The sequence below is a fragment of the Mesoplodon bidens genome (assembly GCF_964165515.1).
Source record: "Mesoplodon bidens genome assembly, chromosome: 18".
NCBI classification, from domain to species: Eukaryota; Metazoa; Chordata; class Mammalia; order Artiodactyla; family Ziphiidae; genus Mesoplodon; species Mesoplodon bidens.
The window spans coordinates 7,601,778-7,626,855 of record NC_138175.1 but is presented as its reverse complement, the minus strand read 5'-3'; the positions used below and the strand labels follow the sequence as shown (position 1 = coordinate 7,626,855).

Here is a 25,078-nt window from a genome sequence, read left to right as displayed (position 1 = left end):
ATGCATTTGAGCTTCCTCCATGGCTTTTCATAGCTTGATAGCTCATTTCTTTTTTTTTTTTCTTTTTGCGGTATGCGGGCCTCTCACTGTTGTGGCCTCTCCCGTTGCGGAGCACAGGGCTCCGGACGCGCAGGCTCAGCGGCCGTGGCTCACGGGCCCAGCCGCTCCGCGGCATGTGGGATCTTCCCGGACAGGGGCACGAACCCGTCCGTGTCCCCCGCATCGGCAGGCGGACTCTCAACCACTGCGCCACCAGGGAAGCCCTAGCTCATTTCTTTTTAGTGCTGACTAATATTCCAGTGTCCAGATGTGCCACACTTTATCCACTCACCTACTAAAAGACATCTGGGTTGCTTCCAGGTTTTGGCAATTACAAATAAAGCCGCTGTAAGCATCCCCATGCAGGTTTTAGAAGGGACATACATTTTTCAGAAGCAGATTTTTAAATGATGGTCCTAGAGATCCCACCTCTGGGTGGTGAGCGAGAGCCTTCACAAGCCTTAGAGATGGTTCTGGCCCCGCAGCCCACCTTCCTTGGAGAAGGATCACCGGGGCTGTGCACAAGCAGCTAACGTGCAAGAATTCCCTTGTCACACATCCCAGAACCCTCGGATGGAAGCTTGCAGCCCCCAGGCAAGATCCGAGGCAGAACAAGAAGGGATTTCCCACTTCTTATTTGAAAGGCACCAGCGGTGGCTGCCAGCCATGCTTCCCCAAGAGCTGTTGTTTATTTGTCTAAGATTATACCCTGTCTGCCTCCAAGAGGACAGCGGCTGCTCAGAGCTAAGACGCCATGTGAAATGAGGCAATTAGGATCTCACAGAACACGCCCCTCGGATCCCCAGAGGCGCCCATTATCCCAAGCCTTGTTTGGCTGCCCCGGGCTCTGTGTTTAGGCAGCAAAAGGGAAACATGGTTTACATTGCTTTTGTTTTCTGACCAGGAAAAACACACAAGTCCATCTCGCAGGATAGATCCCACCCCTTCCCTGCCTTTCTCCTCTCTCTCTTTTTCCCCATTCACGGATTAAACCTCTTTAAGAGATTCCGGGTGGGATTGTCAATCACAGTTGCCTCTAGAAAGGGCTGCCTCCCTGAGCTCTGACCCTTAGTAGGAGGGGCCGTTTAGCTTGGTCCTGTTACGTCACCAGCCAGCGGGGCTCGTTTCAGGCCAGGGGTGGTTTACCTCCGATCACAGCGCTTCCCACTGTGATCTCCACGTGATGGTCACATTATTCTCTCCTTCCCTTTGTTTTTTTTTTTTAATTTTTAAAAAACATATTTATTTACCTAACTACTCTTTGGCTTCATCGGGTCTTTGGCCGCATCAGGTTTTAGTTGCGGCACGTGGGATCTTTCATTGCAGTGTGCGGGTTCCTCTCTAGTTGTGGCTCGCAGGCTCATTAGTTGCGGCACGAGGGCTCTCTAATTGTGGCGCGCAGGCTCAGTAGCCCCGGGGCATGTGGAATCTTAGTTCCCCGACCAGGGATCGAACCGGCGTCCCCTGCGTTGCAAGACAGATTCTTAACCACTGGACCGCCGGGGGAGTCCCTCTCTCCTTCCTTTTGAAACTCTATGGCTGCGCCAAAGCCCGGCATCCCCTCCTGCTCTCACCTGCTTCGTTTAACTTGAACTTATCGACACTTGACATCCTATGTATTTTGCTTATAAAATGCCTGAACTCAGTCTTGCTTTTCAACAAATTTACATTCACAGTGACAGCACCTGCCTGCATTTGAGATACAGTGTACATACAGTGTGTACACAGACATACCAATTTCTCAGTCTACAGGGTGTGCTTGTGGGCAGGGGTGGGTCTCGCACACCTTGGCATCCCCCGCAGCCTGGCATGTGCCCGGCACACGTGGGCTCTCTCTGTTGAATGACGCAGGTGTGCGTGGCGAGGAAAGATCGCAGAGTCACTCTGCAAGCCCCCACCCTGGTCTGTGCCCATTACTGGCAACCGTTGATCCAGAGCAATACGGTCTTTCAAAGGACATTCTTCTGTTGAATTGTATAAAAGACCTTCAGAAGAACACACAGATCCTAAGTGTACACCTTGGTGAATTTGCACATTGAACACGTCCTTGTCACCTGTACCCAGATTAAGACAAGGAGGATGACCGCTCCCGAGACCCTCCTCGGTCCCCTTCCAGCCACCACTCCCCCAAAGGTGACCACTACACTATCCTTGGCCAGTGTCTGGACCTTATATAAGTGGACTCACATGGTATATACTCTTCTGTCGGTGAAACTCATCATATTGCTGTGAAGACCTGCAGTTTTTCTATTCTCACCGCCCTGTCGTTTTCCACTGGGTGAATATGCCATCGTTTATTTACTCAGTTACTGTCAACGGGTGTTTGTGAAGTGCTCCTGTGACCCTGGGGACATGGTGACCATGTGGACACAGCCCTGTTGGGAGTATCTAGGAGTGGTCATCCCAGGATGCAGAAGGTAGGGGAGAGTCAGCTTTAGCAAATGCTGCAAGTTACTTTCCAAAGTGCTGTACCAGTTCATGCTCCTGCTAGCAATGCAGGAGCATCCTGGTTTCTCCTCATCTTGGCTGTCACTGGCTACCATCATTTTTCCCCCATTTTTTTTATTGTTGTGGTAAAATGCACATGACATAAAATTTACCATGTTAGCCAGCTTTAAGGGTACGGTTCTGTGGCATCAATTCATTTACATTGTCGTGCCACCATCACCACCATCCTTCTCCAGAACTCTTTTCATCTTGCAAAACTGAAACTGCGCCCATTCAACAGTAACTCCCACCCCCTCCCCCCGACCCTCCAGCCATTGGCAGTCTTGCTACTTTCTATCTCTACAAATATGATTACTCTAGATCCCTCATATAAATGGACTTATACAGTATTTGTCTTTTGTTCGTTTGTTTGTTTGCGTTGGGTCTTCGTTGCTGCGTGCGGGCTTTCTCTAGTTGCGGCGAGCGGAGATTACTCTTCGTTGCAGTGCACGGGCTTCTCATTGCGGTGGCTTCTCTTGTTGTGGAGCATGGGCTCTAGGCACACGGGCTTCAGTAGCTGTGGCTCACGGGCTCTAGAGTGCAGGCTCAGTAGTTGTGGTGCATGGGCTTCATTGCTCCGCGGCACGTGGGATCTTCCCGGACCAGGGCTCGAACCCGTGTCCCCTGCACTGGCAGGCGGATTCTTAACCACTGCGCCACCAGGGAAGCCCCGGTATTTGTCTTTTTTGTGACTGTCCTGTTTCACTTGGCATAGTGTCCTCAAGGTTCATCAGAATTTCCTTCCTTTTTTTTTTTTTTTTTTTTTTTGGTTTGTTTGCTTTCTGGAATTTTCTAGATCTGTCTTTTTAAATTTATTTTGTTGAAATATAGTTGATTTACAAGGTTGTGTTAATTTCTGTTGTACAGCAAAGTGATTCGGTTATACATTTATATACATTCTTTTTCATATTCTTTTCCATTATGGTTTATCACAGGATATTGAATATAGTTCCCTGTGAACAGGGGTATACAAATATCTGTTCAAGTCACTACTTTTCAGTTCTTCAGGGTATATACCCAGAAATGGAATTGCTGGATCATATGGTAATTCTGTGCTTAATTTCTTGAGGAACCTCCAACTGTTTTCCGCAGCGGCTGCAACATCTTATATTCCCACCAGCAGTGCCCAAGGGTTCCAATTTCTTCATATCCTCACCAACACTTGTTATTTTCTGGGTTCTGGTTTTATTTTGAGCGTGGCCATACTAATGTGTGTGAGGTGTTGATAGTATCTGCTTTTTAAGCCATTCTAGTAGGTGTGTAGTGATTACTTGGTGGTTTTAATCTGATTTCAGAAGCATGAGGTTTTGATGAATTTATCTGGGTAGCTGCCTTGAGTATTGGTTGTTTTATTCCGGGCTGTTGTAGGTGATGCTGAATCACCTTCGGTGTCCTTCCAATCATGGTAAGGCTGCTGGAGCCCAGCAGGGCGAGCAGTACACGCTTGTGGAGTTAAATCACTGGTGAGAGCAACAGCCGTGTGCTGGGATTCCAGGGGGGAGAGAAAAGAATCCTTGGATTGTGGAAACGTCAGAGCTACACTTGCCCTGACAGGTGCTGATGCCGTGCAGCCCCAGGCCTGCAGGGAGATCTCTCTCTCTCTTTCTTTGCAAGAAAAGACCTGTTCACTTTCCCAAGTTCTTGCCCCAGGATCTGATCGGAACCCCAAATTCTGTGTCTCACAGAGTAGAAGAGATGGCATTAACTGAAAAACATTCGGGGCAGAAGCAGCTGCCGGCCGTGACCTCGGTACAGCCCCCCAGGTGCCCCAAAAGGACACGCACCCTCCTAAGTGGCACGTGAAAGGCCAGCCTTGTGGCTCGGATCAAAGGGGGCCACGTCCACCTTGCTGTAATTAGCACAGGGCAGCACCTTCTGGAAATAATGAATCAACAGAGAGGAGAGCTCGACAGCGGACCTGTGCCCGGCGTGGGCCAGGCCTGTGCCTGCGTGCCACCTGCCCCCACGTGGGGTGTCATCAGCCGCCGTTCCGGTCTTGTGATGTCTTGGGGGCCAGCAGCCAGCCACACGTTTCCTCTGTGCACCGTTTTCATGTCTAATTAGAGTTTTCCCCTTAGTCCACTTGTTCATTGTGCTGACGGACACCAACTCTGGTGGTTTCAGCAGATCCCGAGTGGGCCCTGGGCTGGCCTGTCTAGGGCCAGAGCCAGAACAGGAAAACCTGGGGACACCTCGTGCTTTGCATCCCCAAAGGGCCTCTTCCTTCCCCTTTCTCCTTTTCCCTCTTCCCCCCTTTCTCTGCAGCTGGGTGGCTGCTCCAGGGTCTTCAGAGCCACCAGTTTTATTATCACCATCACAGGATTGAACAGCGATTCCAAGGGTTGGACGGGTCAGGATTCAAGTCCGGGCCCCACTGCTCTCTCGTAGGTGGCTTTGCCTCCCGGTGCCTTGCTGACTCATCTGTAAAATGGGAGGAAGAGTGCCGCACACCTCAGCATGTTCCAGTGACGATTAACACATGCTTGAAAATGCCTTCGCATAGTCAGGCTTCGTAAAAAGTGACCCAGCTCCTTCTGTCATGGAGAATGGGGTGAACTCCGGGCGTGGAGTTAATCTGTTTAATGAAAAATGTAAGTAACAGACAGTTTCCATGTGTGAAAGCACATGTGATAGGTTGACATCTGCCAGGGGTCTTCTGTGACCTCAGAGGAGGGGTGCTGGATTCTGCTGGGTCGGGGGTGGCAGGGACATGGCTTGATGAAGGCCAGATGGACCTTGGACCATAGGGCAAGGTGAGCTATCACTCTGAAACTCCCGTCGCTCACCACCAGCAATCCTCACGCACCGAGGCCCGGCTCTGGGTGGGACTCACAAGAGGCAGAGAGTTCGGTGGTCCTGACTCAGCCCTGCCACTCCCAGCTGGGTGACCCTGGGCAGTTACTGCACCTCTTTGAGCCTTTTTCCTTTTGCATGTTGGACCAACACATCATTCTTGTTCTTTTCCTCCCACCCTCCCTTCTCCCGGTATTTTCTAGAAGGCTGCTTTAACGGAAGGCACTGTCCCCAGCTTTCTTTACACTGTCAGGTTCTCTGAATGGGACTTCAGTCACTCTGGCTTGTTCCCATTGTTTTGGGAACAAAAATAAGATGAGGGTAGGAGCACCTGGGTCCTGCTAGCTCTCTTCCTGGCTCATCTCAGCAGCCTACGTCACCAGTGGACGTGGGTGGCGCTAGGAGAGAACACCCACATGCCCTGGCTTCTGGGTCATTTGTTTTCATTTCGAGATGGGACCCGGGGGGTTTCCTCAAGTTTGTCGTCTGGGAAATTTCTGCAGAGCTTGTCTGGTGCATCCACAGAATTTAAGGTTAGAGCTAAGGCCAGTCGGTAGAGGGGACATTGCTGGAGCCAACCTCAGGAAGTCTTAGCAGGACCCAGCCCTGGTGGATGCAATAAATAGCAAATTGATCCACTCACCTCCTTACCCGCTGAAACATCTTTTGATGCTCTGTGTTAATGTCACCCTAGAAAGAAAGCAAGGAGAGAGAACATTCCACTCATTTCCTCCCATCCATCTATGGGTCACGTATTTTTACGTGAGTGGTTTAAGTCAGAGATTAGCAAGCTATAGCCCCCAGGCCAAAACTGCCTCTGCCTCCGCCTGTCTTTGTAAATAAAGTTTTATTGGAACGCAGCCATAGTCGCTTGTCTATTGTCTGTGGCTGCTTTCACACCGCAACGGGCACCGTTGGATTGTTAGGACGGAGACCATGTGACTCACAAAGCCTAAAGAATTTACTACCTGGCCCTTGACGGAAAATGTTTACCCACCCCTGGTTTAGATCAAAGGGCTAGAGTGCCAGTCCTGGCTTCCTCAGTAACTGGCAGCGTGGCTTAGAGCAAGTTATTTCTCTTTTCTGGGCCTCGGTTTTCTCAGCTCTAAAATGGAATCCTAGTGACATCCATCTCGTGGGTGCCTCTGAGGAGTCAAGGGGAAGACATCTGGGAGCAGTTGACCCACATAGGCACATAGATGGTCCTTGACCAAGACAGTTACTCCGGAAGCAGGCTAAGGTGGCCTGTCCTCAGGAGCTCACAGCACACAAACAGCTGATGACAGTGCACAGGAAGGTCCTGCGGTTGAGGGGTGCCCCGGCCTAGGAGAGCCTAGAGGCAGGTGGCCCTGTTTCCAGGCTGTCAAGAGGCCCCTGAGTTACACCATCAACTAACATATGTTTGTGAAGACCTGACAGTGTGCCCTCTGGTCCCCACTGGCATCCTTACATCAAAAACACCAAGTGGATAAAGGCCTGTGTGACAGTGGCCTGTGATCTTGGAGTTAAATTAATACCAATGTTGACCAAAAAATAACAGTTGCTGTTCCCAGCCTTTAACTCGGAGCTCTAATCTTGAGCAGACATGCCCTTTCCATCTGCAGCAGCATCTGTGCCGAGCACAGCAAGGAGACCGAACAGGAGGGGAACAGAGACGTCCCTTTCTGCCACATGAGCCACAAAGGAAAAGTTTCTAAGTTGCCGCAACGTCCTCTGCAGCTCTGAGTGCAGTTTTGAGAAGAGTGCTGCCTCTCCTGCGTTTCTCAGAGGCCCGTGCGAAAGGCACACTCCACCTTTTGAGAAAATTGAGCTCCATCACCACCCAGTTCCATCCCCCAGACCCAGGAATCCTGTTCTCCCAAAGGCGTGGGTACCTGAGAAGAGCAGGCCCTACAAAGAAGCTCGTGTTTATATCAAACTTCCCTGGAATTCCCCACAAACAGGTGTTCTTGGACTTAAATAAAAGCAGTTTATCCTGTGGCCCAGGAATCCCACTCCTGGGTATTTACCCAGAGGAGAGCTTTTGCCACCCCCCACCCACACACACACCCTACCAATAAGTACAGAAACGTTCACAGCAGCTTTCTACACAGTAGCCCCAAACTGGAAATAACTAAAGGTCCACAGACAGCGGTGGCACATAGAAAGGAACACTGCCTTGCGATTTGAAAGACCAGTAAGGGACTTCCCTGGTGGCACAGTGGTTGAGAATCTGCCTGCCAGTGCAGGGGATATGGGTTCGATCTGTGCACCACAACTACTGAGCCTGTGCTCTAGAGCCCGTGAGCCACAACTACTGAGCCCACGCACCGCAACTACTGAAGCCCGTGCTCCGCAACAAGAGAAGCCCCCGCTCGCCGCAACTAGAGAAAACCTGCGTGCAAGCAACAAAAACCCAACAAAGCCGAAGGGGGGAAAAGAAAAGGTGAATAAGCTACGGACACACGCATCTCACAGACATGATGCCCAACAAAAGAAGCCAGACTCCAGGGCGTCTACTGTGTGCCTCCATCTGTAGGACGTCCGAGGACCAGTCTCCAGTGGTAGATCTAGAACAGCGGACACTGCTGGGAGCCCTGCCTGGGAAGGGGGCGCAAGGGAGCCTGCCTCCCGGTGTGTTGCAGACGGTCCATGTCTTGACCCAGGTAGGGGTGACACGGGGCTGTGCTTATGCAAAAATAAATGCAGCCAAACATTTGTGCATTTTTGCACTTTACTGTTTATATGGTATACCATAATTTTTTAAAAGATAGGAAGAAAGAGAGAGAGAGAGGATATCCAAGAAATAGGTTGGGCAGTCAAGGGCTGTGCCCTGGTCTGGGTCCTGTCTCAGGCCTTCCAGGGAGGCGGGTACCCCAGCCTCGGGTAACACCTCCCTGTTCTGAGATCAGGGTCCCACACACCGCAGGCTCCTGTACCCTCCCTTCCCTCTGCTGGGAAGCCTTCCCCAATGTTCCAGAGCATTCCTCCCCCCACTTGCCCTTTGTACCTTGTCTGCAACCGTAGTGCTTATCACCTCATGTGGCCATTACCTTTGTGCACTTCTGTGACCCCCCCCCCCACCTCTGCCCCAATCAAGAGGCCCACTCCAGCAAGTCCTGGTCATCTTGTCACTCCAGGGCCATTGTCTCAGAGAACAGACAGGGGACGTGGCCCAGTGGACCAGACCTGGCCTCTGAGTCAACAGTGTGGCCTTTCTCCTGACCAGCTGTGACTGTCCCCAGCCTCCCTCTACCGGCTGGGGGGTCCTAGCAGCACCCGTTGCCCAGGGTCCTTGCGAAGAATCAGTGAGATGGTGCCTGTGACCTCCTTAGATGATCCTTGAAGATGTTTGCCGACCCGGTGGTTGGAAGTATGCTGACTTTGTGTCCAGCCCTCACGAGCCTCGATCAACCGCTCCAGTGGCAAAGGCACTGGGTGGCACTGACGCCCCAGGGTGGTGCGTCGCCCTGGGGGTCTGGATTTCCATTTGTTTTCCCATGCCCGCCCTGGAGGCTGGAGTGGGAAGGGTCTGAATGTGGAAATATCAGCCCTTCGCTCTACTGTTAAACTTCTTGAGCCATTTGGCCATACAAGGGGGTAGCAGCCATGGCTGGACTCATGGGTAATGAGCCCAATGGGCCTCCTGACCATCTGCATGGAGCGCAGTCCATAGAGAACAGCCTTGGCTGGCCCCGGACTCCGGCCCTGCCCTCACGGTCCAGCCTCCGGCGCTGCTCTGCCAAGGTCTGTACAGCAGGAAAGGGGGGCTGGTGGCTCTTCCTTCTGTGCTGAAGATCCCACGGCCCCCTAGGCGACCCCTCCTGGCCCCCCAAAGAGGCCTGGGCTGTTGGGGGAGGGGTGCTTGAGATGGGACAAGGCGAGGGGGGCAAGCCTGGAACAGGCGGTGCTATGCGGCCCAGAGCTCCTGGGATGCCATCTGGGGGCCTGACCCCAGACCGTCCACAACGGATGGGGCCTGCTTGTCATCTGTCATCCGGAGCTGGTTGATCACCTCCTGGGCGCCAGGCCGCTCCAAGCTAGAGCCCTCCTCTCTGGTCCATCTTTCTGTAGTGGTCTGTGGTGATGGAGGGCCTTGGAGGGCTCTTGGGCAAAAGCCCCCTTTTCCTTCTTGTTGAGGCTTGAACATGATCGCCTGGGTGTAAGGAGCTCTCACCTCGCGGCTGCCCTGCCCTCAGCCCATTCCGGGCCATCTCTCTCAGGCCACCCCTGTGTAGCGCCGTCTCGGGGTGACCATGAGGGGAGTTGCCTATATCCAGCTCCTAGGAGGTGCGGAGCTGTACATACCTAATTGCTTTCCACAAACACCCTTAAGATCTGAATGCTGCTACTTTTTTTTATTGTGATTTAATTCACATACCATGAAATTTCCCACATGGGACCATGAAATTCCCCACATGGGTCGTATGGAAACTTCTGAACTTTCTGAAGAACTGCCAGACTGCTTTCGCATGTGGCGGCCCCCTTTCACATTCCTACCAGCATTGTATGAGGGTTCCAGTTTCTCTACATCTTCTCCAACACCTGTTATTGTCTTAAAAAAAAAAAAAAAGTGGGTATGAATACTACCTCGCTTTTACAAGGGTGAAATTGGAGTCTCAGAGAGGCTGAGTTGCCTAAGGCCACACAGCTGGCAAGTGGTGGAGCCTGGATTCAACTCTAGAACTTCTGGTTTTTAAAAAATCTTTTGATTGAAGTGTAGCACACACACACACACCCAGAAAAGTGCCCACGCCGTGTCCTGCCTGATGCATTTTAACAGAGTGAACATGCTGTGTCGCTCCTACCCGGGGGCAAGACCTAGAACGGTACCAGGCCTCCTTCAGCTCCCTCATGCCCCTTTCCAGTCCTCTCCCACCCAGGGGGAACCTGCGGGGCCACCAGTTCTGCTGGAGGATGGTGTGATGGTCTCACACTGTGGCAGGATTCCCCCGCCCCCATTTTTAACTCACCCGCCTGTTGGAGACAAAGGTCGGGGCATGAAGTCCGAAGGCCTCGGTTCTCTTCTGGTCTGTCCTGAGTTGCTGTGTATGGCTGGGCCAGGCTCGCACCTGCTCAGAACCTCCATTTCTGGTCTGTCACAGGGGTGGTGGCCGTACCTTCCTCCCGGGAGGGCTGTGGCTTCTAGGGGGCTGATGGAGGTGGGCGGGCGAGGGGAGCCAGCAGGGGTGCTCCCAGCCTGAGAGGTCCTGACGCTCGGGCAGGGGTGGGATGCTCTGCTGGGCCTGAGTCAGGGCCCGGGCCGGTCCCTCCATCCAGGCTCCGTTCCAGACATCCTTGATCAGTTGCTCGGCTGACAGAGATGCCCAGGGGCACAGATGAAAAGTGCCATGCCCAACGACACAGATTCCTGGTCATCTGATCCCCCTGGTTTTCCTGGGTCATCTGTTTCCTCCCTAACTGTAGGGCCATGTCCCTTCTCTTCACTGCCACGTGCCCAGCCCTGGCATTAGGTTGCACACGGAACAGGTCCCACGTGTTGAGTGACTATGTGAATTCGGTCCCGAGGTGACTGTTGCATTAGCCACCTGTCAGGTGCTCAGGAGCCCACGGGTGTTTAGTGCAGCGGACAGCGCCGTTACAGCGCATTTCCATTATCACAGACGGTTCTGTTGGACAGTGCTGATCCAGGGTTATTTCTGAAGAATTTAGAATAATCACCACCAAGGAAAGAAGATCAAACAAAACACACTAAAACGTAAGAAAGATGTTTTTTTTTTTTCTCGTAAGAGATTTTCCTGCTCAAAGCCCAGTTACTTTTACTTTACATGTAATTGTAACAGACTTGGCTGTCTGGTTTCACAGCCAACAACAGTAGAGCAGAAACCTTTTGAGGGTTGGGTGCGGGGACGATAGGAAGTAGCCGTTTGACATCAAGAGACTGATTGGAGGCTCTTCAGGTTAGACACGCTCTCTCACACTCTGAGGCCAGTAGATGTAGCAGCTGGCAGCTCTCCACCCGCTTAGTGGCACCAAGAGCTTTGCTGGGCTGTAGCACCACTCACCAATGGATGGTGGGTGGTAGTCATAACAGTAGCCCCGGGGCAGCAAAAGGTTAAGTTATGTGCAGTATCTTTGGTTTATGGAAACAAGGGGAGAGGGAGTGTGAAAGGTATTTGAGGAGCTTTGCTCGGGGACTGGGGTCCAAACTGGCCGGCCTAGCAGCAAATTGTTAACCTGCCACTTTGCTTTTGCTATACAACTTTCTCTCTGTGGGATTAAAAAGAACATCAAAATATTTTGACATGCCTTTCCCAAATGAGAGTGTGTGTGTGTCTGCCCTCAAGGCCGAGTTGAGCCGATGGCGGCCGTAGGGGCTGGGTGGGTGGCAGTGGGAAGGGAGATTCTGAGCCCCCCTGCTGTGCCGGCTCCTTTCTGCACACTGTGCGTTCAGGTACACACACTGGAGTTTGGATCTGGCTGGAGGAGTTGGGCAGAGCATAGAGATGGAGGTCACCATCTGAGGGGATGTGAGACTGAATCCATGGTCTGTTTCTTAAAAGCGGGGACTAGTGACATGTCATCACCGATTCGTGCTTCCATTTCTTCTTCTGTAGTGTGTAGGTAAATAGAGATAAATACAGCCCCCTGACCCCAGTGTTGTTGTACAGTTAAATGAGATAATATAGCATATAAAGCCCTCAGCGTGGTGCTGGCCACATGGTAACGGCTTGATAAATGTTACCCAGGGACACCCGTGCCTTTCTACGTGTGTGTGTGTGTGTCGGCCGGGGGGAGTCACGTGGGTGGTATTTGCAGAGCGTGTGTCCTGCCGTGTCACTGAAGAAAATATCCAACAGGCTGTTCACAAAAACCAAGACGGAAACAACCCAAATGTCCATCAGCTGATGAGTGGGTAAACCAAATGTGGCCTCTCCGTTCAATGGAATATTATTCAGCCATAAAAAAGGAACAGCATGCTGATACATGCTACAATGTGGGTGAACCTCAAAAACATTTAGGTGAAAGGAGCCAAGTAGAAAGCAACACTTACTGTATGATGCCATTGCTATGAAATGGCCAGAACAGGCAAATCCACAGAGACAGACAGCAGACCAGCAGTCACCATGGACTGAGGGTGGGGGAGACAGAGAGTGACTGCTTAATGGATGTGGGCTTTCCTTTGGGATGATGAAAGTGTCAGCGCTAAACTGCGCTGGAGGTTGTACACCATTGTGAATGCACTAAATGCCACTGAATTGTACATTTTAAAATGGTTAGTGTTTAAGTTTATGCCATATGAATTTTACCACAGTTTTTAAAAAAGCAGCAGGGGGAGATGAGGACTGAAGCCCACTCCCCTGATCCAAGAGTCTCCGTGGTACCACCACCGAGGTAATGGCGTCACCGTTATTATTACTGCCATTGTTGTTGTTGGCCATCCAAGGCAGGGCCAGAGGGGGCTCCCCTGCCCTCTGATTTGATCTCTCTCCTTTGAGGCAGGGGTTTGTGTGTGGGGCTGGGGGCAAATCCTTCCTCGTGGCGGAAGGGTGGTGCCATATAGAGTCAGGCTGTGCGCTGTGGGTCCCCTGCATGACTCAGGCGACGTCCACACACGGAGAGAAGAGAACGTCCCCAGTCCCCAGTGTGGCCCGCCTGCCTGGGCGGCAACCCCCCATGACAGCCTGCTGTTCCCATCCTGGCCCCCCCGGCCGGGCAAGAGTTCCCCTCCTCCTCCCCCTCCTCCTCTCCTCCCCCTCCTCCTCTCCCTCCTCCCCCTCCTCCTCTCCCTCCTCCCCTTCCCCTCCCCTCCTCCCCTCCCCCTCCCCCTCCTCCCCCTCCCTTTCCCCTCTCCTTCCTCCCCTCCCCCTCCCCCTCCTCCTCCCCCTCCTCCTCCTCCCCCTCTTCGCCTCCTCCTCCCCCTCCTCCTCCTCCCCCTCCTCCTCCCCCTCCTCCCCCTCCTCCTTCTCCCCCTCCTCCCCCTCTTTCCATCCTCCTCCCCCTCCTCCTTCTCCCCCTCCTCCTTCTCCCCCTCTTCCCCTCCCCCTCCGCTTCCCCTCCCCCTCCTCCCCCTCCCCAGGAACGGTGCCGGGAGCTTTCCCGACTTGTGTCTTGAATCAGCCCAGAGCCTCGTCTTGGGGGCCTTCAGACTCATGATTCATACTCACTTTTAGAGAAATCCCCATGGAAACCAGCAGGCAGGTCTGGGCGGGAGGGAGCTGGCTCCCCAGAAAGACGGGGAGGCGAAGCCTGGTGGCATCGTGCCAGCATTAGGGGCTGAGGTCAGGGGCTGTTTTAGGGAGCCTTTGGTCACCCCACTCCCTGCCAACTCTGCCACATGGGAAAGTGGAGACGGTGCAGCGTTTGGAACATCAACCCTGAAGGCCTCGGGGGGTCACTGGGGGCCCTGACGCGCTCCCTGCAAGCCCTGCTGTCTCTAGTCCAGATCCAGGTGTTGTGTGGACGGGGAAGAAGCTCCTCTCAGAGACAGGAGCAGGAGGGCAGTGTTCTCTTCCCTGTCTGGCAACACCAGGGCCCACCCTGGCCCCTCACCAGTCCCTGAGAGCAAAAGGGCAAAGGCATCCCCGACCTGTTCCCCAACTCCCATGGGAAAGCACGAGCCAGGACCTGGCTTGCAGAAGGACCCTCCTGCAGAAGGAAGCCCCCCTGCAGAAGGAAGCCCCCCTGCAGAAGGACCCCCCTCCTGCAGAAGGAAGCCCCCCTGCAGAAGGACTCCCCCTTGCAAAAGGACCCCCCTGCAGAAGGACCTCCCTCCTGCAGAAGGAACCCCCCCACCGCAGAAGGACTCCCCCTTGCAAAAAGACCCTGCTTGCGAACTTCTAAGACACCAGCACCCATGCCATGCAGTTACATTGCAGGCCCTCATCGGGCAGGCGGTTGCTCTGAACTCAAACACGGGTCAGAGCAGCGTCCAGCAGGACCCAGCCAAGCTGGTGGCCCAGGGTAAAGCCCCCCAGGCTTAGCCAGGACTCCCCAGTTCTCTTTAATTTCTCTTTAATGAGAGCAATTTGGCAACAACATAAAATATGCTCTTACCCTTTGTCCCAGTAATTCCATTTCTGGGAATCCGGCCTAAGGAAATAATCCTAAACATGGGGTAGAAAAACATGTTTCACAAGGATGTTCATTGTGGAGTTGTTTATAGTAGCATAAAGTGAAACCACCACACTGTCTAGGGGAGGGGGTGGGAGTGGTGATGAGACAAACGGGGGTCGAATATTTAATAGGCACTAAAATGGTTGTTCTGAAGAGGGGATGGGCATGTTCAGAATGGGTTCAGAATATGGAATGGGCATATGCTGTAACATGTGAAATAAGGCGAGTTACAGAATTATATGTACCTGTAAAAAAAATTACTTATAAAAAATAATCAGGAAGGCAGTATACCAAAGCGCTCATGAGAGGCCTTGATAATGATTTGATCTGAAAGATTTCATTCTATTTATCGTCTTCCAAATCATCTTGAACATTCATGCATTGCCTTTCTTAGGTTTGAGTTGTAATTTACATTCAGTAAAATTCACCCTTTTAGTGTGCAGATCTGTGGATTTTGACAAATGTGTACAGTCAAGTAACCACCACCACAGTCGGGACAGAATATTTCCATCACCCCAAAAAGATCCTCCACGCCCCTCCTCCAGGCCCCTCGGTAACCAGTCCCCTCCCCCATCTGCTGGCAACCGCTGGTCTGATTTCAGCCCCTGTAGTTCTTGCTAATTCCAGAATGTCATACAAACGGAATCATACAGTATGTCTCGCACTGCTTTTACATGTAGAAATAACTTTTAATCTGCTTAATGTTCTCTTAAATGCACCTCTTAGAGCTGGATTTCCTAGCTTCCCTCAAGTAGAGAATTTAATTTTTCCTTTTTATCTAACTCAGCCTTTAACCCATGCAGGAATCTCCTCCGATGTAGCTCTGATCATCATTTTCAGATTACCAGGGAATTATCAGTTATCTGTAAAATCATCCCAAGAGTGTGAAAGTACCCAGGATGAAGGAGGTCCTTGGTCAGCATTAGCTCACACCTGCATCCAAAGAGCAGCGTCGGGGGGTGGGGGGCTTCCAATCCCGATCTGCCCCGTTACCCTTGCAAGCCTCAGGGGCACCCCCTCCAGGCTCTATCCATGATGATGACAATAGGATCAACTATAGTGGTAGCAACAGTTAATTTTTCTTAATAAGCATTTTATGTCAGAACAGTTTGAGGTGCAAACAAAAGTTGCAAAGACAGTACAGAGAGTTCCCATGTACCCCACACCCCCTTTTCCCACTTGTTAATATCTTACACTAGCATGAGACATCTGTCACAGCGAATGAACCCATATTGATATGCTCTTATTGAAGTCCACACTATATTTGATTTCCTTAGTTTTTCCCTAATGTCCTTTTTCTGTCCCAGGATCTCACATGGACTCACAGTACATTTAGTCATCAGGTCTCCGTAGACTTGGCGGGGATAGATGCTCAGACTTTCCTTGTTTTTGATGAGTACTGGTCAGGTATTTTGAGGACTGTCCCTCAACTGGGGTTTGTCTGATGTTTTTCTCATGGTTAGACGAGAATTATGGCTTTAGGAGAGGAAGATCCCAGAGACAGAAAGGTTAGTGTTTCTCACAATAGTTCATTTTATTGAGTTTTTCAGTATGTTCCAGATGCTGTGCTAAGCCCTTAACAAATTGGATTCCCTTTAAGGCTCCTAATACTCTCTTAAATTCTCATTTTACCTTTGGAGGAAATGGGCTCAGAGAGGTGCAGTAACTTACGTAAAGACACACAGTAAGTGGCTCAAACACAGGTCTCATTGATTCTCCAAATTTTGCTTTTAGCCAGTACTGCTTCAAACAGCAATGCATCTGCTTTTAAAAGACAGTATGGGGCCTCCCTGGTGGCGCAGTGGTTGAGAGTCCGCCTGCCGATGCAGGGGATACGGGTTCGTGCCCCGGTCTGGGAGGATCCCATATGCCGCGGAGCGGCTGGGCCCGTGAGCCATGGCCGCTGGGCCTGCGCGTCCGGAGCCTGTGCTCCGCAACGGGAGAGGCCACAGCAGTGAGAGGCCCACATACCGCAAAAAGAAAAAAAAAAAAAAAAAAAAAAAAAGACAGTATGTATTTATTTATACCCGTTTCCCCAAAATGCCCGTGCTGAAACTTTTAGTCAAGGCCACCTTGAGACAGCTACAGCGGGGTCGTGAAAAAGGCAGGCACAGGTGGTTAGCTGGCCCTCCATCATGTTACGTCCCACATGCCGTGGTCATCTGGAAGGTGTTCCCACGGGCTTGGTGGGCACTGGGCGGCACAGGGCCTTGCCGTGTCTTCGTCTCCAGGAGGCTGTGGTGGGAAATAGAAGCCTCCAGGCTTTCTGCTTATGTGCCCAAGGTGCAATTCTAAGGGAACGAGGCTGGCCATTTGCTCAGTTTGGATAATCAAATCCAGCCCACTGTGGTCACGCTCTATACCGTTGTGGGATTTTTGGAATGGCTCTCTGTATCTTGGTTGTTTGGTGTGATCCAGAGATTTTCTAGATGCCCTAGTGGCTGTGTCCTAGTACGTGTTCTCTGGCTTCTCTGTGCATCAAGGGGTCAGTGGCCTGGGGTTTGGGACCCAGCCAGACCTAGAAAAGGGAGAGAGATGGCCGTGGGCCACCAAGGAGAGCTCTTCAGCATATCCGGGCACCCAGGTGCCATTGCTTCCCAAAGGAGAGTTTTTAAAATTTATTAATTTATTTTTAATTTAATATTTGAAACTAGTAACCAAAGCCTCTTTCCAAGTATGTTATGCATGTGATTGTAAGTAATATCACGGATGGACATTTTTTTATTTAGGAAAATATTCCTTCATTTGTTAAGGAAATGCCAGTCACCTCCTAAATGTCAGGCGCGGATTAGGCACAAGAAACGGAGCAGGTAAAAATTCTCGCTCTCGTGGTGCTGAGACACCAGCAGGGGAGACAGTCAGCAAGAAACTCAAGCATAGTCACCAATCCGCCAGGCCCCTGGTATCGCTGGTGTTCTCAGGACAAGACGTGCTGTTGAGGCTGAGTCATGTACTGCAGAAGATTGAGAACGTGCCAGCGCAGGGGATGTGGAATAGGGCAGAAGGGCCAAGGGGAGCCCACGTGTCTGCCTTTGGGGTGCACTGATAAGCCATCTTGGTTGGACACACAGGCTGCCTGGGCTGGTGCCGAGGGGTGGCCCATGCACTGGTGAGAGGGGCTAGATGGACTTGGCTGCCTCAGCCCCGCCCTGCCTGGGTGTCAGCAGCCTCATGGCTCATCTGGACCCATGCAGGAGCCTCTAGGCTGTTCCCTGCTTCCGCCAACTGTCTCCATGCAGCAGTCCCAGTGATGCTACGCCCACCCCATGGGCAACCATCCCCGGAATCCCACTGGGCCTTCCGGTCCCTCCAGGGATGGCCTGCCCATCTCTTCAAGACCGTTCGTACCCGCCCTCCCTCCCTTTGGCCTTTGCTCCTCCCTGAGCACTCCCAGCTTGTTCCCACCCCTGGGCCTTTGCACAGGCCATGGGCCTGCGACGCGCTTCCCCACCGTCATTCCACGGTGCTCCAGCTCTCTGCCACCTGTCACCACACCCTATCTTGATTTTTGGTGCAGCACTTGGCCACTCTCCAATCGTTTACTTATTTGGATATTTTGTCTGTTTGTTGTCTCTTAGCCCCACTGCGCTTCTGTCTTGTTCACTGCTGTATCCCCAGCAGTCAGCACGGGGCCTGGAACGTAACCGGTGCTCAATAAATATCTGTCGGATGCATGAACGAGTGAATGAATGAATGAACAAACCGACTGGTCAGTTTACTCTTACTTCCTGAGCATGTAACTGATCGTATCAGGGAGATTTGAGGCAGCTTAAGCCCTCAACCTTTTCTCCTCCACCGCCACGACCGCCGTACCTCAGCTTTGGCAGACAGAAATTGAAAATAAAAAACCTCGTGGAGGTCCTCAATCCTCAGGGTAAAATTCACTTGTTGGGCCACAGATTTTAAATTGCTTGTATCACAGCTTAGTGGTCCGGGCAGAGATCCCTGAGTCAGCAGCTGAGTTCAAGCTTGGCCACGCCTCTTCCCAGCTGGGTGACTTTGGGCAAGTCACATGACCTGCTGAGTGTCAGCTTCCTCATCTGTGCAGTGGGGATGGCTCTTGGGACCGTTGTGAGGATTAAAGGAGATAGCACTCGCCATGTGCTTGGGGAGTGCGCGGCCTTTGTCAGAGCGTAGGAGACGTTAGCTGTTACTCTTCTCAGCTGTGTTGCACTCACCTCTGATGCTGCCGAAGCCTGGCTTCCTGGGGCCAGAGTGACAAGGACACTGCTGGTTCCCGGTGGCCAGCGCATCCCCCTGGCGCCTAGCGCCTTCTCCCCGTGACAGCGGAACTCACTCAGCCGTGAGTGGCTGTGAATGTCTCTTGCCCCACCCTTACCCCAGCATTCACCCATGATAGCCCTTATCATTCTCCCTTTCCGCACAAATGATGGAGCCCTTGCCACGTGCCAGGCACTGGGGAGAGAGAGCAGGGACCAAGACAGACACTGGCCTGACCTCACGGAGCTGCAGCCTGGCTAAGGAGGCAGACAGCAGACAGATAACGCATAGGTCCACAGTAATTAAAACGGGTATGGTCGAGACTTCCCTGGTGGTCCGGTGGTTAAGGCTCCGTGCTTCCACTGCAGGGGGCTTGGGTTCAATCCCTGATCAGGGAGCTAAGATCCCACTTGCCTCGCCTCGCGGCCAAAAAACCAAAACGTACAACTGAAGCAATATTGTAACAAATTCAATAAAGTCTTTAAAAATGGTCCACGTCAAAAAAAAAAAAATACGGGCGTGGTAGGCACGTAGGGCACAGGGAGGGATGCGACCAGGTGGGTTATGGGGTCTGGAGAGTAGAAGAGGGGATGCCAGGGGTGGGTCGCGGGGACCACAGCCTTTTGGGGACAAGAAGTAGCCTGAGTTTGCCATGCTGTCAGCAGGCCTGTGTCTGCGTGTGGGTGCTCGGAAAGGGAGAGAGACGAAGGGGGTGGGGCTGGAGGAGGATGCGAGACCATTCCTGCGGGGCCCGTCGGTGGTGGATGGGACTGTGGCATATGTGGTTGGACCACTGGGAGCCACTGAAGGCTGCTGAGCAGGCGGGCAGAGGGATCGAGTTTGCTGACTTGGAACACGGCCCCGAGTGCCAAGTGGAGGACGCATATCTGTAGGGGCAGCTGAGGCAGGGAGTCCAGTGGTGGGGGGTGGGCTATGACTACTTTCTGGGCAGGAGAGGGTGGTGGCTTGGACATGGTGAGGGATGGAGGGGTCCAGGCTCCGGCTGTGCTGGGCCCCGCAGAAGTCCAGAGGAACAATGCACAGGCCTTGCCCTCAAAGTGCCCCCAGTCTGCACGTCCCAACACATGGGCAGGTGTCCACCATGGCCCCTCCCCTCCAGCTGGATGCTGCCAGCTACGAAAGATGGAGTCCTTTGGTCCCCAGAGTTGCCAAGTGTCTGTACCCTCTCAGTTTGCTTGTTGCTAGAGTGAGGATGTTTTCCAGTGCAGATATTGTGCCTGATCTTGTAACCAATGTGTGTCTTTGCTTTTTCTTTTTTTGTTGCAGCCAACTGGGTACATGGAAAACTCAGTCTCCTACAGCGCCATTGAAGACGTTCAGCTGCTGTCCTGGGAGAATGCCCCGAAGTACTGTTTACAGCTTACAATTCCTGGGGGAACTGTCCTACTGCAGGTAGGATAAATAGACATGAACAAGCAGTTTCTGCTCCATCCCCACTCACTTGCCCTCCTCTTATCCCTCGGAGGGAGACAGCCAACTATTAAGAGGAAAGGTTGTTTAACTTAGGATGTTTTTTTCCTCCAAGTACAAGAAAGGTGTAAATTGGGGCTCACTGTGGGAGACGAAGGAGTGCGTGCAGATTGAGCTCCTACTGTATACGTGCCACCATCTAGGAGCTTTCCATGTTGTGTTTTTATTGCTCTTAACAAAGCCAAAAAATAGGTTTTCTGATCTTCACTTTACAGATGAGGAAACTGAGGTTTTCTGATCTCCATTTTACAGATGAGGAAACTGAGGCACACAGACACAGGCTTTAAAAGGCTGTAGAAAGCAAGTAAGCAACAGATGCTACCTTTTGCTGTACTTCAAGTGAGGAGGTTTCTTACTTCTCATTGATCTCAGTCTTTTGAGACTCTGATGGAAATGAGAGCCATCTCCTTGGAAAAGGGTGCATTTTGTGTGTATTGATCAAGACTGTTGGTTGGCTATGATGCAAACGTTATTCAAATGACCTGAAGCAAAAAGAGAATTTGATGCTGTAACTGTATTAAAGTAACTGGAAGTCTAAGAGAGGACTTCAGGCATAGCTGGACCCAGGGGTCAAATGCTATCATTAATATTCAGTCTCTCTCTATCTCCTGGCTTTGCTTCTGTGTGCTGGTTCATTATCAGGCAGAGGCTCTCCATGTGGTGGGAAAGATGGACTTCTGACAGCCTCAAACTACATTCTTGGAGCTTGTAATTCTTAAAAACATGTGAGAACGCATTTTCCTTTCAGTATCTTTCTATAAAATCTCATGGAAGATTCTGATTCACCGTGCTATTATCCGATTCACCCCAGGGGATGCCCTGCCCTGCGTTACACGCCCACCTTTACACTGGCAGCTGTGTAGACCTCATGGGAGGGGAGAGGTGGGTCCACCAAGAAAGGAATTGTGGCAGAAATAATAACACGGCTGCTGCAGTACATGCATGTGACACGTTCTGTATCATTTCAGGGAGTGCCGCCCCAGTTTCCAACAGGGACCCCAAGTCAGAGACTCCTCGTCCCGAGAGAATGTACTCTCTTATCATTGGGAGGATGGTCTGCCTTGGGCTTTCTTCTAGGAACGTTTTCTAACTCTGTCAGTCCGGGGAGACCTGCTTTGAGCCCAAAGAGATGCCCCCTAAAACTTGTTGGAAAAGTGGCCACTGGATTGTCTAACAACATTGGAGCCAAGAGGCACACAGTTTGGCCTCTGAGGAATGCCGAGCCCCAGAAGCCACGTGTAACAGCTAAACATCCTTTAGGAAAACCCCGTCATTCACTGATGTCTCTTGGAAAACACCAGAGCCACACCTGCCTGTCTGTTTTCTTCTTAAATCTCTCACTCTCTACAGTTTGAAGCACAGAGCATGTGCTAGGGCTGGGGGTGGGGAGGTGAGTCAGCCCCTCGGCCCGAAGAGCTCCTGGGCCCCCTCGGGGAGACAGAACCATAAACAAATGACTGCAGAGGTAGCGACTGAAAGAGAGGCCTGTCCCCGAGGACTGGGGGAGCCCATTGCAGGGAGTGACTCACTGGGCCTAGGGGTACCAAAGAAGGCTCCCCCCGGGATGGCGATATTAGATCTGGGTGTAGAGGGGTGAGTAGGAATGGGCCAGGATGGGGGTCCACACACTCCAGGCAGAGGGAAAAGGGGGTATAAAGCGTGAATGTGGCGGAGGGAGCATTCGCTGCCGTGGAGAAGAGGGGGAGGCGGATGCAGGGCCTTGCCCACGCGTCCAGAGTTGTTGGGTCGCAGCCAGATCATACAGGTCTTGTTAGCTGAGTGGAGAAGCCACAGTGTTATTCTGAGGGCCGTAGGGAGTCGCCGAAAGCTCCTAAGAGGTGGTGGCCCAGTAGAGGGATCAGTCTGTTTGCAGGGCAGAGGGTGCTGGATCCGTGAGTGCCACGGGCAGGCAAGATGGAGGGAAACCTTGAGAGAGCCCAGCTGGAGGAGGGAGGGCCCCGAGCCCCCAGCTCCCTGGGTGTGATGGTCGCTCCCCTGGTCGAGGCAGCTGGGTGGCCTCATTGCTTTGGGGGCTGGAGGGGCAGCCTACCCCCAAGGAGGACCTGAGCATCACTTGCCCCGGGGACAGGGGGCAGTGCGGCTTGGAGGATGCAGGTCACCGGGCAGCGCCAGAATGTCCCTTTAATCCCGGCGGTGGCCGTGGTCCGGCTGTGATGACTCGCCCGGCTGGGGCTGTGTCCCGTGGTGGCCTCACGTCAGAGCTCCCCCTGACGTGTTAACGGTGGGCGGGCGGGCCTGCGGCTGCTCCGCACCCCCGTCTTGCCGGCCCCCTGCTCCAGTGGGCAGTGCAGCCGTCACAGCCCGGGCGCTGGAGGCTGGAGGAGGAGGGGGGCCTGCGGGAGCCAGGGCGGGAAGCGCACGCAGCCTCCGCCCGCCCGTCCCCCGGGGAGGCCCAGGTGGGTGCAGCCCTGCCCCTGCCTCCTCGGTCTCTCCCTCGCTGTCATTTCCTTCGCTTCTACCTTCCTTCCTTCTTGTCGTCACCCTCCTCCTCTCCCTCCTGTGATTCATGGGTGGCGTGTGGCCGTCTTGTTATGTAAGCGGGTTCGAGTCATCTTGGAGATGGGCTCCAGACTGGGGGGTCCGTATAGTTATGGGGCAGCCCGGGGTAGGGGTCCTGTGGGGCCCAGGGTGGTGCCCGGAGGTGGCAGGCAGGGCGTCCCTCCCATGCTCTTGGGACGGTCGGTGGGATCCTCTGCTTTGGCTTGGTCCCGAGTCCCGTGACAGGAGCCAGAGCAGTGGCGTGTCGGAGCAGCCTTCCCTGCTCCGGTGGGGGGCGGGAGGGGGAGGACCGCGAAGCAGCCAGGTGTGCTCGGGGGGCAAAGCCACACCTCATCTGGGTGCTCCTGGTCAGCAGAGGGTGAAGGTGCCGTGAACCACGCTGTCCCTACATCAGCCACTGGCCACACAGCGTTGTTTGCACTTAAATTTAAGTTCATAAATCAAGAAGGCAGTTTCTCAGGCCCCTAGCCATGTTCCGAGTGCTCAGGACCCACGTGTGGCCCGTGGCTGCTGTTGTACAGATGGAGAACGTTTCCATCATCACACAAAGGATATGACCCCAGAACTTTTCATTTTGACCCCGTGCTCCGTGCACCGCTCCCGCCATGGGAAATAGCCTCAGAATGCAGGGGGGGATCCGTAGGATTCCAGCATTCCTGCGTCCCTGAGTAGGGTTCCATCCTGCTGCGTGTGACGCAGCTGTTCTCTATGTAGGGGTGATGTCTGGGGGTCACAGGGGTCCTTGCCCTAGCGTGCCCGGTCTCTCTGTCTCGTTCAGGTTCTCCGTATCCATGTATGTCTGTTTCCCTCTGTCTCTCTTTGACACGTCTTTCTCCATCTCTCCCCTCCCCTCCCCGTCTCTATCTCTTGATATACCTCACTCTCTGCTTCTCTGGCAGTTTCTTTTCCTCTGGTGTCTTTCTCCAGGCCTCTGTCTCCACCTGAGCCCTTCTCTCTGTGGGTCTGGACTTAACACTCCCTCCCCTCTCCCTGCCCCTCTACCCACAACGTCCTTACACAGCTGCTTTATGAGAATTTGACTCGGTACCTCACTCAGACCCCTGGGAACTAACCCATCTGAGTTCAAGGAAGGTTAAGAAACGCTCTCAGGCGGACATGCCTCCCCCACTCTGCTCAGAGACAACGAGCAACATGCCAGCAGGTCGAGTCACCAGGCAAAGGCGCCAGCCTTCTTCCAGCCTGGGTCCAGTCGGTGTGTTTCTGGATGCTTTGTGGTATTTCAGCGTGAGCTCCCTAATGCCATGTTATTAGATTCCCCGGGTGCAGAAAGGACCTATTTATCTTCCTTCTTCCCTTAATGCCCTTTCGGCTGGCATTTCACCCTGAGGAGTATCTCCACGAGTACATAAACAGTGCCGTGAAAGCATCCTGCGGGGTGCTCGTCGCAGGCCTGCGGGGTCGGGGAGCGGGGATTAAAGAACCGGGTGGCGGCAGATCATCTTCCGGGGAGTTCTGCCTCCCAGATGGGTTTCCACCCATTGATGAGAAGCGGACAGAGGCCACTGTTCGAAAAACAAGCTTTTGGGCGGGACAAGAGCAAGGGGACCCGCCCGCCCCCCCCCTTTCCCGCGAGCTTCTGCTGCTGCTGCTTTCTGGAATGGTTTCCAAGACCCGCGCTTCTCACTGACATTCCCGAAAGCCCCTCAGGAGGCCAGGCAACTGTTGATCCCAAGCGCTGGCAGCAGGGGCAGGGACAGGGCGGGTGCCCTTCTTACTGGAAGCCAGAGAGAAAGACCTTTCCGGCCTGAAAAGCACGTGCTGTTTTTTCCCTAAGAAGTTGGGCCGGGGAAGGCGAACCTGGGAACGCTCACCCACCCACGGTGCACCCTTGGCTGTTTTTCTCACCTCTCGAGACAATACAACAATGAGGGAGAACTTGGCAACTTTCGAAGAGGAAATTAGGCAGAATTTGCCTGGAACGAGGCCCTTTCGGTATTCGAAAGATTTATCACTAGGAGAGGTCGGCGCCTGCCCGAGCAGGCCTGCCTGCTTCCAGGGGTCTTTCCCAGGCTTGGATCCAGGCTCCGCTGAGTGACCCTCAGGACTCGGACCTGGGCCCTGTGTCCCGTGGGGCCGGGTCATCCAGGCTCAGCCCCTTCCCACGTCAGTGTGGTGACTCGGCAGAAACTCACTCTGTTCCCCAGGCCGGGCACAGCCCAGTCCGCTCTCCATTCCCCTGGAAGGCACTTAGAGATGCCTGTGCTGGGATTCCGGACGTCCCTCAGCAGCCCCTATCCTTCTTCGAAACTAGACAAGCCAAAGGAAGGAGCAGGAGAACCCATCCCCTGTGGGATGTCGCATCCTCTCTGGTTCCGTCATCGAGAGGGGACGCAGCTGTGAGGATGCAGTGGCCACACCACAGGTCGCCTCCCCTCTTCTGGAGGACACTTCTGGCCTACCCTCTTGTTTGCGGTGTGGGGCCTCCTGGTGACTGGAGCCTTCCCGTTCA

General features: G+C 53.1%; 1 protein-coding gene across 1 annotated transcript in view; it reads left to right on the top strand.

Annotated features, from left to right (window-relative positions):
* CMIP (c-Maf inducing protein) overlaps positions 1-25,078 on the top strand; it is a 239,426-nt gene that overhangs the window by 128,136 nt on the left and 86,212 nt on the right. The window contains exon 2 of the mRNA XM_081217235.1: positions 19,885-20,010. Coding sequence (XP_081073361.1) covers positions 19,885-20,010 — 126 coding nt within the window. The remainder of the gene's footprint in view (positions 1-19,884; positions 20,011-25,078) is intronic.